Source organism: Perna viridis, chromosome 10 (assembly GCF_037379345.1).
Source record: "Perna viridis isolate PV_CMFRI_1.1 ecotype Kerala chromosome 10, ASM3737934v1, whole genome shotgun sequence".
NCBI classification, from domain to species: domain Eukaryota; kingdom Metazoa; phylum Mollusca; class Bivalvia; order Mytilida; family Mytilidae; genus Perna; species Perna viridis.
This window is the reverse complement of record NC_142454.1, coordinates 14452716-14470385: the sequence shown is the minus strand read 5'-3', so window position 1 is coordinate 14470385 and position 17670 is coordinate 14452716. Positions and strand designations below refer to the sequence as shown.

The window sequence follows — 17670 nt, the reverse complement described above, 5'->3', positions numbered from 1 at the left end:
TGTTAAGAATTTTAGGCTGTATAAAATTATTTTTTATTTTTATCTGTATACTTTTTTTAAATATCACTTTTCTGACTAACTGTATACTTTCATACCTGTGCGGTACTTAGACCTTCAATATTTTAAGATATGGCTTAAAGAGCCTGTTTTATTTTATTAGCCGTTATTGTTTTATATTCGAAGAAAGTTTTCAATTCTTACTTACTGTAAAATTATCAATTATCGCAGTTGCTGATTTTCATGGATTCTGTCAAATGAATTAGTAGTTGTATTTCATCTGTTAATCTATTGGTACTTCCATTTAATACATATCACTCGGTTTGAATTTTATTCAGTTGATCAGTGTGTGTGTGTGTGTGTGTGTGTGTCACGGGGGTGTGGGTGGGTGTTGTGTGGCCTCCTCCGTGGTAGTGAAGGCCCTGTCAATATCTCATGGTCAGATGTATCAAGGTTTTGTTATGTGTATGTTGTCTTATTAGAATTTGCAAGCATCCATATTTAGCTTTGTAGCCATTTGAAATAACATATTTTCTGAACTAATCACTAGGAAACTAACATTTATTTATTAACCACGAAACTTTTGCAAACTCGCAGAATATAACGACTTAAGGAATTAAAACCTCATTAAGGATAGTAATCCAATTACATAGCACAGTAGGTAAAAATGTCACGTCGTTGTGGAGTTATTCAATTCTCGATAGCTTGATCTGTACAAATATTGAAAGAATGTTGATAGATGCCGACTATCTATGGAAACAAGACATATATACTGACTTGTCAATAGATATATTAACATTTAATTTTCTGATGGAAATTGTTTATTGCTACTACATTTGTTTTTATTTATGTTGATATTCAACAAAGCCTTCTTGATATTTTTTTGTAAATATTGCCTAATTATTATGCTTTGTTCGATATTACTTAACCCACCATTTCGTTTGAAGTGACTGTACCAAGACAGTCCATTGTGTTACCAGCCATTCTTGTGGTGTAATATCTATTTTGCCTGATTTACTTTGGACTTGAATTGATTATGAATTGGATTAGTGTTCGTTAATTTTGTTGTTACCCTTACTTATGCAAAGGTTTTACCAAGAAAATCTTTAATACCATTATCGTCCACGATTCTCCATTAATTTATTGTTGTTTTTTTTCCGTTTTTTTGTTTTTGTTTTTCTGTTTGTTTTGCTGTTGTTTTGTTTTTTGTACCTAATTTGTCTTGTCAGTACGTGCAGTATAATACATCAACGTGAGACGTTACTTGTAGAAACATATGTATAGCATTGCAGTTATCATATGAATAGTATTTTTGAATTTATATCTTAACTCGTGTCAATATCAATTTGGGTAAATGATTGATTGTTGGGGTTTTACGTCCGAGCAACAATATTTCAGCTATATTCAGACGATGAACATGAAATGAAAAATGGGATGGGACACAAGGATAATAGGGTCGACAAATTTTGATTGCCACAAGATAAATGGAAGAGATGGGTAGGGTTGGGCAATTTAGCCTCCTGTGGCGGAGCGCAAAGATTCCTACTCCTATCGAATGCCACAGCAGGGTTCTTTAACGTGCGAGGAACGTGGCATCTTTCCCAACACGGTGCACCACTATGGTTTGCGGTCAGGTTTTCAATATTATAGCATGATAACCCCAGCATGTAACACGCCAGGGGTACCCCATTCAACCACCTGGGACACACATTCCAGTTGCTCTGTGGGCAGAGCGCCTAGCCCCGGCTAGGTGTCTGAGCACAATTTAGTCGCCTTTTACGACAAACTTAGCGCTGCTGCAGGCCTATTCTTTTTACATCCGGACCTGCACGGTGCAGTTTGGGTAAAGGTAATCCTGCTATTATTATTTTCCATAAGCTATTGAGAACCTAACATTTCTAAACGGTTTTATATGAATTTTATGGACACTCGACTAAATTAAACTAGCTGAGGATAATAACTGGCTTGAAGGCATTAAAAGGTAAATATCATAAGAATTACTATGTAATTTTGTTGTAATAAATAACATTGAGAGGTAGATTGTTGTGTTACTTAAATAGCAAGTATTTCATGCATTCAGCAAGCAGAGACTGATAAGTCGGACATTGCTTGCTAAGTGTTTTAGTGCGTTTATTTTATACACTAGGTCACAAAATGATGTGTCATTCCATTCAAGAGTTATGTTTACCTCTATTATAGACAATCCACACTTTCTCTTTTGTGTGACGCGACTTAAGTAAAACTCCTCCGGGGAACGAACACCAAATCTCGAATTCCTTCTATATTCACAAGACCTAAAAGCAGCTATGAAACAAATATTGTATTTCCTTAGAACTGTATAATATTCTTTTCTTTGATTTATGCAGTTAAATGCTTAGCTCTGAAGGTAGAATGTGAAATGTTGCGACCAAAAAAGTCTCCTGAAATAGTGTACAAAAGAGCACCTTTTTAAAATAATATAGGGTTAGAGTTTGTTTTACTTAACTGTTAAACAATAAGCAGCTTCAAAGATTCTTAGTGGTAAGCTGCATTGTTTCAGTAAAAATACATTCCCTGTCAAATATATTAATATCCTGTTAACAAATATGTAAAATTGAAACAATTTTCTTCCTTAAAGTATTGTTCAACGTGTGTAATATTTTTCCTTTCCTCTTTCGTCTAACCCGGACTTGACTTTTTATGAGCAACTCGGTGAGAGTTTCTAGAAAAGCAGAGGACGCTTACCCTAACTGTGTACCTGATTCATGCTCCCAGTTTTTAGTGGAATCCGAGCTGCTCATTCGCTTTTATTACTTTGTATGTATGATTTTAGTTATTATATGTTCTTTGTTGTGTATGTCTGTTTTCCATGTCTGGTCTTTGTCCCTGGATTACATTCTTTAGATTACCACTATAACCTTGGTTCCTTTGATTACTCTTTCTACAGTCTGTATTTATCAGCGTCGGTAATTCCAGATTTTGTAAACACATATAGGAAAGCTCAATGGAATAAGCAATTTATGTAGGTAGTTAAGGATCTTAACTCTTGCCTTAGGTGATATATTATTTTCAATTTTACAAAAATGTATCACGTGTTCGGGTGAAACAGAATGAAATCAATCCAAGTTACTTTGATACTTACACAACATCTGAGTAAAACGGTTTACAAATTGTACAATTTTGTAAGAGTTATGCTCCTTAACCTAGGTTTACCTCCTTAACAAATCCAAAACCCAATTGATGCAAGAGAAGAATGAGAGTAAACAAACCCACTGTCTGATTACTTACTGGGTTGCCATTTTCAGTAAAATTTTTAAAAAATGGAGATATAATTTCTCCTGACATAGAAAGCAACTTAGCAGTGTGTTCTTCGTGATAGTGTATGAATCCATATAAACAGCTAGTTAAGAACCCTCCGTAACAAACATTTCTAATATAGTCTTTGCCATAAAATAGAAAACTGTGGACTAGGGATGGAGGGTTTTAAACATAATGAACCCAGTTTATCAAAATAACATCTACATGTATTTTCTTTTCAGATTTTAAAATCTTGACTTGATTGTTCTTGGTATTTTTTATCAATTCAGCAGAAAGTTTCAAATCACCCTTAGTTTACGATAAGGTTTTAGAAGTAATATTAAAAACAACGAAAATTATTTTTAACACCCAAAATGGAGATGGAGACCTCAAGACTAATGCAATAATTTGTAGTAAGTATACTGTGTAAAACTCTGCATTATGGCGACTCAAATATTGTATGCCCTGAGAAAGAACACCATGTTGTTTGTAAAGCTTTTAGTCGAAGTCATTAATAGAAAGATTAAACAAAAAATATGTGTCAGTGGAAATGGGGGGATATCAGACTGGTTAAATCCATGTGCAAAACCACATAGAGAACATATTAAATGATAAGGAGAGACACACAACAAAAAAGAAGGTAAATTAAAATACAAAGAGACGAGCAGCACTAACCCCATAAAAGAAGGTTGAGTAGACTGCTTTTTTTGTGTGTTTTTTTTTTTTTTTGTTTTTTTTGTTTTTTGTTTTTTTGTTTTTTTTTGTTTTTTGTTTTGTTTTGTTTTGTTTTGTTTATTTTTTTTTTGCAAGACACTTGTTGTGTTGTCGGTGGCGGTCTTGTCTAGTAAAGAGGAAGAAAATCGATGACAATTGTAGTTCGTTAATCATTCTGAAAACAGGCAGGCAATGACGATCAATGTGACTGCCGTAGATTTTTTCAAACAACGATTTAACCCGAGGTCTGATGAATTTAACCCTTCAATTACATAACTTACCATACTCAAGATATTTTATTTCATTTTTTTCATTCGTTTTCTACCTTCGATGATTTATAAACATTAGCAGTTAAAACATGTCTATTCCATTGAAACAACACGTGATTAAATTTCCCTCTGTAAAAACTTCTGTATATCTCCTTATGCACAGATCATATTTGTTTATGCTTGTATGCCAGTTGTTTTCGATACCTCTTTTATATTGTTGTGATAGTGTTGAAAAAAATAAAATATATACAGATTTAAATTGATAAATTAAAAGAATTCCCTAAAAGTATTGTGTCATTCTAGTCCTATTTGTATATTTTTTAACAATAAACAAAACATTTGGAAAGAAACATCTTCCAGCAAAGAATAAAACAAACAGGAAATTGTATCATTTGATATATTTAGTATAAAAATACTTATGCACAATAAAGTTTTAAACCTTACCATAAGGTTTGCGATTTATTTTGAACTCATTGGACCATATAGATGACCACTGATTAAAGTCTGATACCGGTTGGATTTGCCTAGGGTATCTGTTAATTCGAGGCGAAAGTGGATTTTGTCCCAAATTACCCCGAACGGTGTCTAGTATGTCCATAGCACTCTGTAAACGATGGGACAAGATCAGTCTTTTTTCATGTGGTACATGTCTGACCACTACCGGCATGCTCTTTGTTCTAACCAGCGTCGATCGACGCTCAGATAGCCGCCTCGATGGGTCAGGTCCAGGTTCACTATTCAAAGAACAAATTCGTATCCTTTTCTCACGATGTGCCTGCCGAGTTTCAGCGTATTTTTTAAGGTTTGTTTCTTCATTTGTTTCGCTTTTTTCAATGTCGTCCTGGTTGTCCTCCGGAATCGTAGCCTGTAACAGCTTGCTTACGTCATTTATGTCAATAGTAGCTCTAGGTGGTGTTTTACTTCTTTTGAGAAATAATTTACTGGACGGATAATTTTTACACAAGTTTTCATAGATGGTATCTTCGTATCCTTTCATGAAAGCGAATTGCGCCGCAGGGGACATGGACGAAGAAAAACGTGGCTCTTTCGGCAAATGTTTGTTTGAAGTTATGATATCATCTTCATCCTTCTTTGTAGTAGCAAATGCTTTCCTTACTCGAAGTAAGTTTGTTACTTTTCCACCTAGAGAACGAAACTTAGAATTAACGTTAGGCGCTGCTCGATTCAACACCGTTGAATTACTTCGACTAACTTTAACTACTTTGCGCTCTTCGGGAGGTGGATCTGTTGGTTTTTGTACCGAAGCGTAGGTTTGCTTTACTCTTTCTAATTCATTTCCCATCGCAGCAGTAAAATGAAAATGCTTCAGTTTCTTATCTCTTGGAGATATAAGCTTCGGTGACAACCCTCCAGAAATACTGCTTGATCGAGATTGTGATCGTGTATCAAGGCGCCAGTTTTTCGGCGAATCATTTTCTTGCTTTAAAACAGTAGTCATAATTGCTTTTAATGGTGTACAAAAACTGTAATGTATCCGATTTAAATTAAACTTCACAACATCGGCGCTAATTATTTAAAAAATGCATAATTAAATGACTTAATGTAGATATCAGTCCGTAATTTCCAAACTGTATAGGAACAAGTCAATATCTACCAATTTAACCGCATCACTAAATCTAATTCCCGTATGATGTATCCAATTTAGTTTTAGTTGATTAAATTCCCTGTAAAATTGATGTTCTATTCTAATCGGCATCGATTTGTCTGATGCAGTGCTGCAAAATCCTTATGTTAATCAAGTACCTTAGTTTTTCTCTACAACAATGATTGCATTTAACAGTTATCATTACACAAAAGCGTTCTAAAATTATTGCTGTTTCGGTCCATATAAAAGTACAATCATTTCAAAACACACAGGTTGTTATATCAACAGCATCAATTACTAACTATTTCCTTCCAATCACAATTGCAGATTTATAACAACATAGAAAATTGTGTCACTAGGAATTGAATTTTCTAGTTTATATAATGTCTTATGAAAAACAACATTAAACTATTCCCAGCGGTCTATGTCTGACTGTATCATTCCATTATAAAGATCAATATTCTCAAGTTCTTTTGTTCCGTTAGAATTGATACATCCAGTCGTTTAACCAGAAGCAATTGTTTGTATCATGTTTGTAACAAATGTCACAAGTTTCACAATATCCAGTCTTTTTTTCAAGAAAACAGTTTGATTGCGTCCTCCAACGTATTCAGTCTTATGTTAGATGTAGATTTATTGGATTCATCGAGTATTGTATTGGGTATTTAATTATTGTTATTTTCTGATGTCATAATATCGCTTCAGTTTAATGCTCTTAAGATGAACTCCAATACTATCAATATGAATTGGATGACTCGGTATGGTTGATGGTTTTACTCAATCCTGTTACTAAGATTACTTATTTCTCTTTTCCTAATTTCAGAATGAATTTCATTTAGTACTGTTAAATCGACCAACAATAAAACATTTTCTGCAATCTTTTAAACATTGTTTTTAGTTTTAGTAACTAGTAAAACACATTCAATTTAATGCACATTACAGAATTGTAGAAGTCCTTTAAACGTGCTCCGTCTTTTCTGATCTCAGTAACAAATTTTCAGTTGCTTAACATGTTGGAGAAATTCGAATCCAAATACGACACCTTTTATCCAACAGGTGCGTGCTCAGTTTTATTTTACTCTTCATAAGTATGTTACTAAAAGTACACTTTTCTCAATTTAAAGAAAATGTTCAGAATAATAACCTATTAAAGGAATGTGCATCTTTCTCCGGCGTCTCCAATTTTACAGGTTCTCATCAAATATCATCACTCTTTACTTCTCAGTTCTGTATCTACCCTTGTCACCGATGGTACAATTACCATTGAACACGTCTCGTCATTTCCAATTATTTAATCCCAATAAAAGGAAGTCGGGTCTCACGATTTGTCATCATAATAAGCATCCAATATCCTTATTGGTGAGAGAATGTCACATCACTCATTGATTTCTCAATTTAAAAAAAAAAACTTTATTGTACGTGAGGTGGTGCCATTGACAATAAATCAATATATGATTTAATGTATTCCAATTTATTAGAAAGACTCAGTATAACACAATCTTATCATGCTTATTTATATTTACATGCAACAGGAGATTCATTTATACCTCTGACAAACTGTAAATAGAAAATACTTCATTTACAAAGTTTGCGATGTATAATTTTTAAATTCTCATTTCGCTCTAATGATTATATAGTGTCAAAAGGAAAACGGTTTTTAACCTGATGCTATCGGGGGAAAATAAAATGATGGAAAGTTTTAAATTTCGTGTCAACTCGAATAATAATTAGGAAACACTATCGGAAGACAACAATTAAAAAGTTCATTTTCCATCGCAGTTAAAAGCGGTTTCGATTTTCCGCGCGTCATTGTTGTATTTATTTTGTCAAGATAAAAAGACCTGTAATTATGTTTGAAAACATATTATTGTGTACTGATATGATATTTATATTAAATTTTATATGTACCGTTCTACAGGTTGACAGCCATCATTTAGTACAGATTGTCATCTCACTATAGATTATAAGAGAAATTGGCTGGAAATGGTATCCAGTTGATTATCACCTTGTATGAGTTTATGAATCAAGTTTCTATATTACAAAGCATTGCATAATGCGATGTATAACGGGTTTATGTACATAATAGTTTTCGTAACTGAAAATTTTATTCATAAAAATATTTGCTATTATATTCGGTGCTCATTATGGTATACAAATTGTACCTGATAAACTTGATATTCTAACTGTTACACTCGTACATCTATGACATTCGTTTATGATATATTGTTTCATTTCTATTAATAGCAGTGTCTAATTAGACTCAACTTTATTTAAAGAGTTATAAAGGGAACCAAGGTTATAGCGGTAATCAAATGAATGTAATCCAGGCACAAACCCCAGACATTAAAAAACAGGCATACACAACAAAGGATATAGAGTAACTAAAATCATACATACAAAGTAACAAAAGCAAATGAGCAACTCGGACTCCACTAAAAACTGGGAGCATGGACCAGGTGCACCGGTAGGCTAAGCTTCCTCTGATTTTCTAGAAACATCCGCCGAGTTGCTCATAAAAAGTCAAGTCCGGGGTGGCAGAAAGAAGAAAGGAAAACTATGACACGTTGAAAGAGTAATCAAGGGAACCAAGGTTATAGCGGTAATCAAAAGAATGTAATCCAGGGACAAAGACCAGACATGGAAAACAGACATACACAACAAAGAACATAAAGTAACTAAAATCATACATACAAAGTAACAAAAGTAAATGAGCAACTCGGACTCCACTAAAAACTGGGAGCATGGACCAGATGCACCGGTAGGGTAAGCGTCCTCTGCTTTTCTAGAAACACCCGCCGAGTTGCTCATAAAAAGTCAAGTCCGGGGTAGATAAACGAGGAAAGGAAAATTATGATCCGTTGAATAAATCAGTTTTCATGGTGATACACCATAACGATCCACGAGTTCATGATGACGACCATAAAACTTCTGTAGTGATTACTTCAATCTTGTAGCAACAAAACCCTGTTCCAGAAGCCTATTTGTCAGAGTTCTAGCGCGATACAAAAAGTCTGCGTACTCCCGGCAAGCTCTGGCATAACGTATGAATTTTGATATGAACACTCCATACGCAGGAGCCGAAGGGATGTTGCCACAGATGAAAGGAAAGTTGACAATTCTGAATGAAAAGTCATCCCGTTTGTCGTAAAGTTTTGTCAATAGTTTTCCTTTACCATCGATTTCTAAGTGTAGGTCAAGATATGAGGCTAACTTCACAGTGTCTGTAGTATCTTTTATCTCAAGTTCTTTTGGGTAGATGCGATGTATCAAATCCCCGAAATTAGGATTGTTTAAAGATAACACGTCATCTATATAACGGAAACTGAGATTGAAGGATCTAGCAAAACAATATTCTTTTCTTTCTGATCAGATCAGCTATAAAGTCAGCCTCATAAGAGTGAAGGAATAGGTCAGCTAGTAAAGGAGCATAATTGTTCCCTTGGAATGCCGACCGTTTGTTGAAAAACACGTCCACCACACTGGACAAATATGTTGTCAATTAAAAATTCCAGCATTTTGTAAACATCTTCCTCTGTATATTTGGAAGATGATTTGGAGTTATTTCTCACAAAGTATGAGGAATCTCTACCAAGAACTATATATTTGTATCTAGGTGTACCATTTTTTTTTAAAAAACAACGATGTATAATGTTTTTAAGTCGGGATTTTAACTGAGTATTGGGAATAGAAGTATACAGTGTTGAAAAATCATAGGTTTTAATGCTATTATATTCAGATAATAGTCTTGAACTGATTGTCTCCAAAAGATCTTTTGAATTTTTCAGGATCCACATTGAATTAATACCACTACAGGAGTAACAAGTGTTGTGGTAGGACTGTAGACTCTCTTTAACAGTTGTGAGTATAGATATTAAAAGTTTTGAAAGAGGTTTGGTGGTACATTTTGCAGATCCAGCTATGAAACGTTGTTTGTATGGATTCTTGTGAAGTTTAGGAATCCAGTACATAGACGGTAAATCACAATCATCGTCCTTGGTAGAGAGACCAAAAGAAGATAGCAGAGATTTATGGTTTTCCACAATCTCTTCTTTGGAAAGAGTGGTAGCAGTGTAGGTCTTATCACTGCTATTATTTGTTACGTCTACCTCTGATAATAAACATTGGATATAAAACGTTTTGCAGACAAAAACAATGTTGTTTTGGGCTTTGTCTGCTGGTACGACAACATATTTGTCATGTATAGTAGACAATGTTTTTGCTACATCGGGTCTTTGAAAACTGATGTAGCCTTGGCACTCATTGACCTACTTAAAACTTTCATTCGTTTCAAAATTAAAGACCTCACGGCCTTCAACCACTCTGACGGAGAATCAATGTTTACAAATCTGTTTTCATGGCGCAGACGGATACACCGTAACGATCCACGAGTTCATGATGACGACCATAAAACTCTTGTAGTGATGACTTCAATCTTGTAGCAACATAACCCTGCTGCAGAAGCCTATTTTGTAGAATTCTAGCGCGATACAAACGTCTCGGCAAGCTCTTGCATAACGTATGAGTTGATATGAACACTCCATACGCAGGCGCTGAAGGAATGTTGCCACAGATGAAATGAACGTTGACAATTTTGAATGAAAAGTCATCACGTTTGTCGTAAAGTTTTGTCAATAGTTTTCCTCTATCATCGATTTCTAAGTGTAGGTCAAGATATGAGGCTAACTTAACAGTGTCTGTAGTATCCTTTATCTCAAATTCTTTGGGTAGATGCGATGTATCAAATTCCCAAAATTAGGATTGTTTAAAGATAATACGTCATCTATATAGCGAAAACTTAGATTAAATGATCTAGCTAAACGATATTCTTTCTTTCGGATCAGATCACCTATAAAGTCAGCCTCATAAGACTGAAGGAATAGGTCAGCAAGTAGAGGAGCACAATTTGTTCCCATTGGAATGCCGACCGTTTGTTGAAAAACGCGTCCACCGGACTGAACAGATATGTTGTCGATTAAAAATTTCAGCATTCTGTAACATCTTCTGTATATTTGGAAGATGAGCTGGAATCATTTCTTACAAAGCATAAGGAATCTCTACCAAGAACTATATACCTGTACCTAGGTGTACCATCTCTTTTGGAAAAACGACAATGTCTCCAAAAATACTAATTTGGGAAAATAAAAACACATGTTGTACTTATATAAATCTGAAACCACCATCTTTACTTCAGTAAAAGTCCTTTACTTAGATGTCGATAGATGAATGAGTTGTTATTTCTCTTTTATTGTCGGAGTTTTATGAATATTATTACACATTTAAACATTCTGAAGTACTTTAAAATAAGAACTTTAATCGAATGACTATTTCTATTTCATTTGCATCTTAAAATATTTAGTACGATTTTCTTAAAATGACTTGAATCTTAAATGCAGGTTGTTATTGTATCATCATATTTTCGTTTTCTTGCAATTTAAAGTGTGTTTTATAATTCAAAACATACAGATGCTTTTCGATTTCTATTTCTATTTGAGAACCACTAAATTCGGGGTATATAGTAGTGATTCCTCGAGTCATTTTTTCGGTTCTACCGTTCTCCCGTCACACTTTTGATTTTGAGAAGAAAACCAAAAGGCATAACTAAATGTCCAAAACTAAATAGTAACATCAATTCCTCGGCGCTAGATACAACATCCCATTTGGATGTGTTTTAATACCTCTTGTTTATACATATTTTTTTATCTTTAACCCCCACAATATATGATTCTGGTGCTGCTAATGAGACCTTACTCGTGAATATCATACCACAATTGCCATCTTTAAATCAGAATGGTATTTTTGCATTTTACAACACGAAAATACAGCTTCAATTTGATTATGATGCATTGATGTATCCCATTCTCATGTAGGGAAATCTAACACTACCAGATAAACTTTATTCTAGCTTTCCGCTACAATCTCATCGTAACTCTATTTTTTTTTTCAAAGTCTCTTGTTTCTAGTCTAAAATGTACATTAAATGATTTAATTTTGTCATGTCATATATTTATTATAGAGATGTGAGTAATATAAACCATTATTCTAGAGGTTTATCAATGTTTAAATATTTTGCAAAGTCACACATGAATATATATATAAGGTTTTCTTTTGTAAATGATTTATTTTAATACTAATTTTATTCAATTATGCTCGTTTAAAGGAATGACATATGAAATTTTTAAAGCATCTAATGTTGGTATGACATTATATTGCCCAATGTTCACAAAACATTTAACGTAATAAATTTTCTGAAATTGCAAAAATAGTATATACCAAACTAAAATAAAATATTCATTAACAGTAACCCGATAAAATATTTTCTTAAACAGTATAAAATGGAACAACACTTTACATTGAATTATTTAAAGAGTAATCAAGGGAACCAAGGTTATGGTGGTAATCAAAAGAATGTAATCCATGGACAAAAACCAGACATGAAAAAAAAACAGACATATACAACAAAGAACATAAAGTAACTAAAATCATACATACAAAGTAACAAAAGCAAATGGTCAACTCGTACTCCACTTAAAACAGGGAGCATGGACCAGGTGTCGGTTTCACAAAAAGTCGTAAGTGTAAAATTGATCAGAAGTAATGACGTCATAAACTAAAATAGCATTGTGACGTCATGATTTACGATCAATTTCACACTTACGACTTTTTGTGAAACCGACGCCAGGTGTACTAGAAATAAAAAAATCCCATTCAAAAATTTAAAACCAAAATAAAAGGTCGCAATATCATCAAGTGTTGAAGAAGGTGTGGTATTGAATTCCATTCAGTTGTTTTAGATGAGTTCCCCTTGGTCGACCAATAACAAGTTCTTTGTTTGACATCGGGAAACCTAAAAAAAATCGTTAAGATGGAAAAACAAAATACATATGCAATATTGGCACAACGGGGTCATGTAATATAGAATGAGAAAGGTTTCATCAATTTTTATACCCCGGATTGAGAGAAGTTGTGGATTAGAACTGGGGACGGACCAACGAACAAATGAACGAAACTTATTTTCTAGCGGGGTAAGGAAAATGTTGGGTTTATTTAAATTGACATGGCGGGCATGTTTTCTGTAATACCAGCATAATCTCCACAGTTATTACGTTGACATCATAGTTATTTGTTTAAGTTATTATCCATAGAGTGATTTCAGCGGAAAAGACATTTTTTAATGTTTATGACGTAACAGACGATGACAGACAACACAAAGTGATGACTTAAGCAAATATGGACAGCAAACAGAAACCGAAAGAAACATAAAAAAAAACCTAAAAGGAAAATTATCAACATGAGATACATTATACATGATGTTCAGCATATTTCCATACGGATAATACGAATTTTAAAAAATCAGCTATGAATAAAGGGTTGAAATATGCCTAAAACCATATGGCCCTTTTCACATGTTTATCGGAATGTAGACTTTCTCAGGCTTCCTTTATCAAAGGAATGTTCTACAACAACATTTTTCTAAAATAGTTTTTGGAACTATTGAACATTGGTAATGAGGAGAATATGGGCCAATATTCAGATAGATGAAGGAAGAATTACATTATTCTCCTTTTCTTAACATTCATTGAATCTGCCAACAGAACATAGCTAACGCATTCAGTAAAATTCAAAGAGTTCATACCTACATATGATTGATGTGTTCTCATATCTTAAAGGGGAACTATATCAAATTTCCTGTAGTCATACATTGGGCGCACAAGTGCATAATTAACGACAGAATTATGCAAAAAATCAGTTTTTATAGAGAACGCGTAGGTCGCCATGTTAAAGACAGTATATCAAAATATACTAAATATTTAAATGGGCGTAAAATTAAATTAATATTCTTTTGTTGAATGGGAGAAAGCTTCAGATTTATTGTGCGTTGAAAAACATCAGTAAATTAATTATTAACTTGAACTACTTTGGGAACATTCTGCTATTGACAAAAAGAAACTGCTGTGATTATGTGATTAAATTGTTTCGGCAATGTTGACATGATTGTACGATTTGGTAACTTCCTTTGAAAGTTCTTTGTTGTTTTTTTTTTAAAAAGGTATATGGTTTATTATATATTTATTCACAATTAAACATTAAGTTAATTCAAGTGTCTAGCCTGTACATGTACCTTAGTATTTCAAAATAATCTTTTACAAAATATGTAAACAATAATTAAATTTCTTAAATATTTTAATATTACTTTGCATTAACAACTCCATTATTGAACAATTTTTTTCACAATTTTGATTTCTCCTTGATCAAATAGCCTTTCCTATGTAGAAACATATCAGCTGTTCCAGCGTATTTATAAATGCATTTTTTTTTTTCGGTTCCTTTTTTTTTCTAGAAAGTGCCATTATCCAGTCACCCTGTCGGAACAGATAATTTCATAATGGATACACGTAGTGTTTTGTGTCGGTTATTTTTCTGAATGCATATTTTTATTCTTTTAGTTTTTTTTACCATTTGTATTGCTTCTGTTGTCTTTTCGTGTTCTTTGTGTTATTTTGTTAAAGGCTTTTATCTTGTTTTTTTTTCTTTTGATTTTGTTCTTCTTCCAATATACTTGAATGAAGAAAAGAAATATTTCATAAATGAATTGAAGATGAATTATGAAATGAAACTCAAATTCCGATTAGTATTTTGATATAAATAATCAAAATAATCAATGCGGTGACACATTAATTTGCTTTAGGTCGTTGGTATGAGCATGTGCCAACATAAAGTGGTGAGTCACTTAGGGAAAACTCTTATTGTTACATCAGTGTTGTCCTTTTACCTAGGCCGTATTTTGGGGGAGGGTATGTGGATGCTTTATAAGTTTCATGCTATATGATGATCATTATATCACCTTGATCTGTGGTCCTTTTTTATGAATTAATTTCTGCTGCTATTGATCAATTTGTCATACGTATTAAGAAACAATCTTTAAAAAAAATTAAACAGGGTGTTATTCACGCATGTAAAAAAGCACATGATTCGCTATTATTTCTAATTCTATATAGTTATAGGTCACATGATCAATCTTGATTTATCATTCGGTTGTTGCACTTAGATGAATTGTATATGAAATTGGCACTTTAGGACGCTTACCTTACCGATGCACCTGGTCCATGCTCCCAGGTTTTATTGGAGTCCGTGTTGCTCGTTTGCTTTTGTTACTTTGTATGTATGATTTTAGTTACTTTATGTTCTTTGTTGTGTACGTCTGTTTTTCCATGTCTGGTCTTTGTCCCTGGATTGCATTCGTTTGAATACCGCTATAACCTTGGTTCCCTTGATTACTCTTGCAACAGTTATCATTCTTGATTTGGTTTGATTTGGTCGGTTGTAGTGGCAGAGGTATGTGTGAATTTCACAACAAACAAACAGAACTAAACACAGAGAGGACTATCTTTTCGTAAAAAATAGCACACATAAACCGAAAAAGCATCGTTCGTTTGTTCGTTTGTTTGTTTGTTTTTTCTACACCATGAATCACCTCTACCATAGACAATGTCTGAATTCTTTATCGACTGGAACTTAATTTGGAAGGGGAGACATATATTTCCAAAATATTCCAGCTTGTTTTAACCTTGTGTATTTGAACATCTGATGTTTAAAGTACTGTATAAGTATTTCCAATCGAGGGCCTAAGCATGATGTCGACTTCTGTTTAACCACTGAGACCATATGTAACTCAATTCAAACTACTTCTTAAAGAAATATTACCTACCTCTATAAATATTGTACCGTCCTGGTGAACAGTTATCCTGGCGTTGGTAATTTCAATCAACTTTTGATTTAATACTTAAATCTAAAGCAATTCTTGCGATTAAACTCCATCCGATAGCTAATTTGTATAAATCAAAATTTTGTTCCAAATTCTTTTCATGACACAAGTTAATATATGGAGGTTCACTCATCGCTCTTTCAAGTAAATACTTGATATGACATGGAAATGTTAATTACCTGTGCAAAATATACCTTCAACTCCTGCATATGGTGTTTATATTTCAAAGTATTATTCATTCTAGAGCAAGTACCGACTCCTCTGAATTCCTTGTACGCCATAAATGTCTGTGTAACACAGGAGTACGAGGAAATGCTTCTCAAAAAGTCTCTTACTAATTTTTTTAGATATCAGTCCTTGGTTGAAAAATACTCAGTTTCTTCTACAATAATGAGTAATGATTGTTTTTTGTGAACTGTTCTTACTGCTGATGTGAAAGAGTAATCAAGGGAACCAAGATTCTAGCGAAAACTTTAATGAATATAATCCAGGAACAAAGACCAGACACGGAAAACAGACACACACAACAAAAACATAAAATAACCAAAATAATACATACGTAGTAACAGAAGTAAATGAACACATTGGGAGCATCTGCTTTTGTAGAAACACCCGCGGAGTTGCTCATAAAAAGTCAAGTCCATGGTAGATGAAAGAGGAAAGGACAACTATGACACATTGAACAATCAGTTTTCATGGTGCAGATGGATATACCGTCACGATTCACGAGTTCGTGATGACAACCATAAAACTTCTGTAGTGATACTTCAATCTTGTAGCAATATAACAATGTTCCAGAAGCCTAATTGTAAGTAGTCCAGTAGAGGAGCACAATTTGTTCGCATTGGAATGCCGACCGTTGTTTAAAAACGCGTCCACCACACTGGACAAATACGTAGTCGATCAAAACTTTCCAGCAATTTGAAAACTTCTTCTGTATATTTGGAAGGTGATTTGGAATTGTTTTTAAGTATGAGGAATTTCTACCAAGAACTACATATATGTATCTAAGTTTATCGTCTTTTTTCGAGTAACAACGATGTATAATGTTTTTGAGTCGGATTTTAACTGAGTATGGGGAATATAAATATAAATGTATTCTGATAATAATGTTGAATTGAGGCTTTCCACTGATTTACCGATTATGACGCAATGGCATGCAAATCACCGCCGGTATATTCACGCCGCACTTGAAGAGGGAGGTCTAACGCGCTGTAAAGACTAGATTTAACCCACCATTGGTCTTTGTCCCTGGATTACATTCTTTTGATTACCACTATAACCTTGGTTCCCTTGATTACTTCTCGTTTAGAATGCCTGTACCAAGTCAAGACCATTGCGGTATTAACGCTCCAGTGGTGCAATATCTATTTTGCCCGATTTATTTTGGACTTGACTTAATTATAGATCAAATTAGTATTCGGTAATTTTGTTTTTACCTATATTTTCAATCAAAATTATGTATGTTTTCGTTTGTGAATAAAAGGTACATGTCATTATTTTATAACTTTTGTACATAGGGATAATGTCAATGATAACAAGAAACAACATAACAAATAAGTTATTCTCTGGTTATTAGTAACTCATTATAATATCACAGACAGACGGTAAATTGAATCAAAAAGTATATCAGACAATTAAAATAACAATTAATTATATTATAAAAAATCATCAAAAGAGATCAATTACTTTTTATCATAAAACACAAGTCCTTTAAAATAGATTTTCTCTTGATTCAGTTGATTTTAACTGATGCTTAAAATTGGATTATTTTTTCATAAATAAACAAACTTCGATATTATTTTATGTTTATAATTAAAACATTTACCCCAAACCTTTCTTACTTTTATTCCTAAATATATTTTGAATTAAGCGAACACAAAATATGTCAAAATCAACTGGTTCGGAATAATTTATAAAGTGTGGAATATATATTCTAAAATATTATGTTAGCCAAATTCATTCTAAGTAACAATATAAGTTTACTTAGAATTAAGTCTGAGTTCAGAATGAAATTATACTTAATGCATGTTTATTTTAGGTTT

General features: G+C 33.3%; 1 protein-coding gene across 1 annotated transcript; it reads right to left on the bottom strand.

Annotated features, from left to right (window-relative positions):
* Positions 1-4637: 4637 nt before the first annotated feature.
* On the bottom strand, positions 4638-15732 carry LOC148604650 (uncharacterized). The gene is made up of 2 exons (XM_088547495.1): positions 15569-15732; positions 4638-7419 (listed from the first exon to the last, which is right to left on the bottom strand). Exon 2 carries the CDS (start codon positions 5713-5715, stop codon positions 4690-4692), a length of 1026 nt encoding a protein of 341 aa, XP_088403621.1. The 5' UTR covers positions 5716-7419; positions 15569-15732; the 3' UTR covers positions 4638-4689.
* Positions 15733-17670: the final 1938 nt, after the last annotated feature.

Bases quoted from the DNA above. Each gene is read 5' to 3' on its own strand.
- LOC148604650 (XM_088547495.1), bottom strand. From the start codon at position 5,715: ATGACTACTGTTTTAAAGCAAGAAAATGATTCGCCGAAAAACTGGCGC.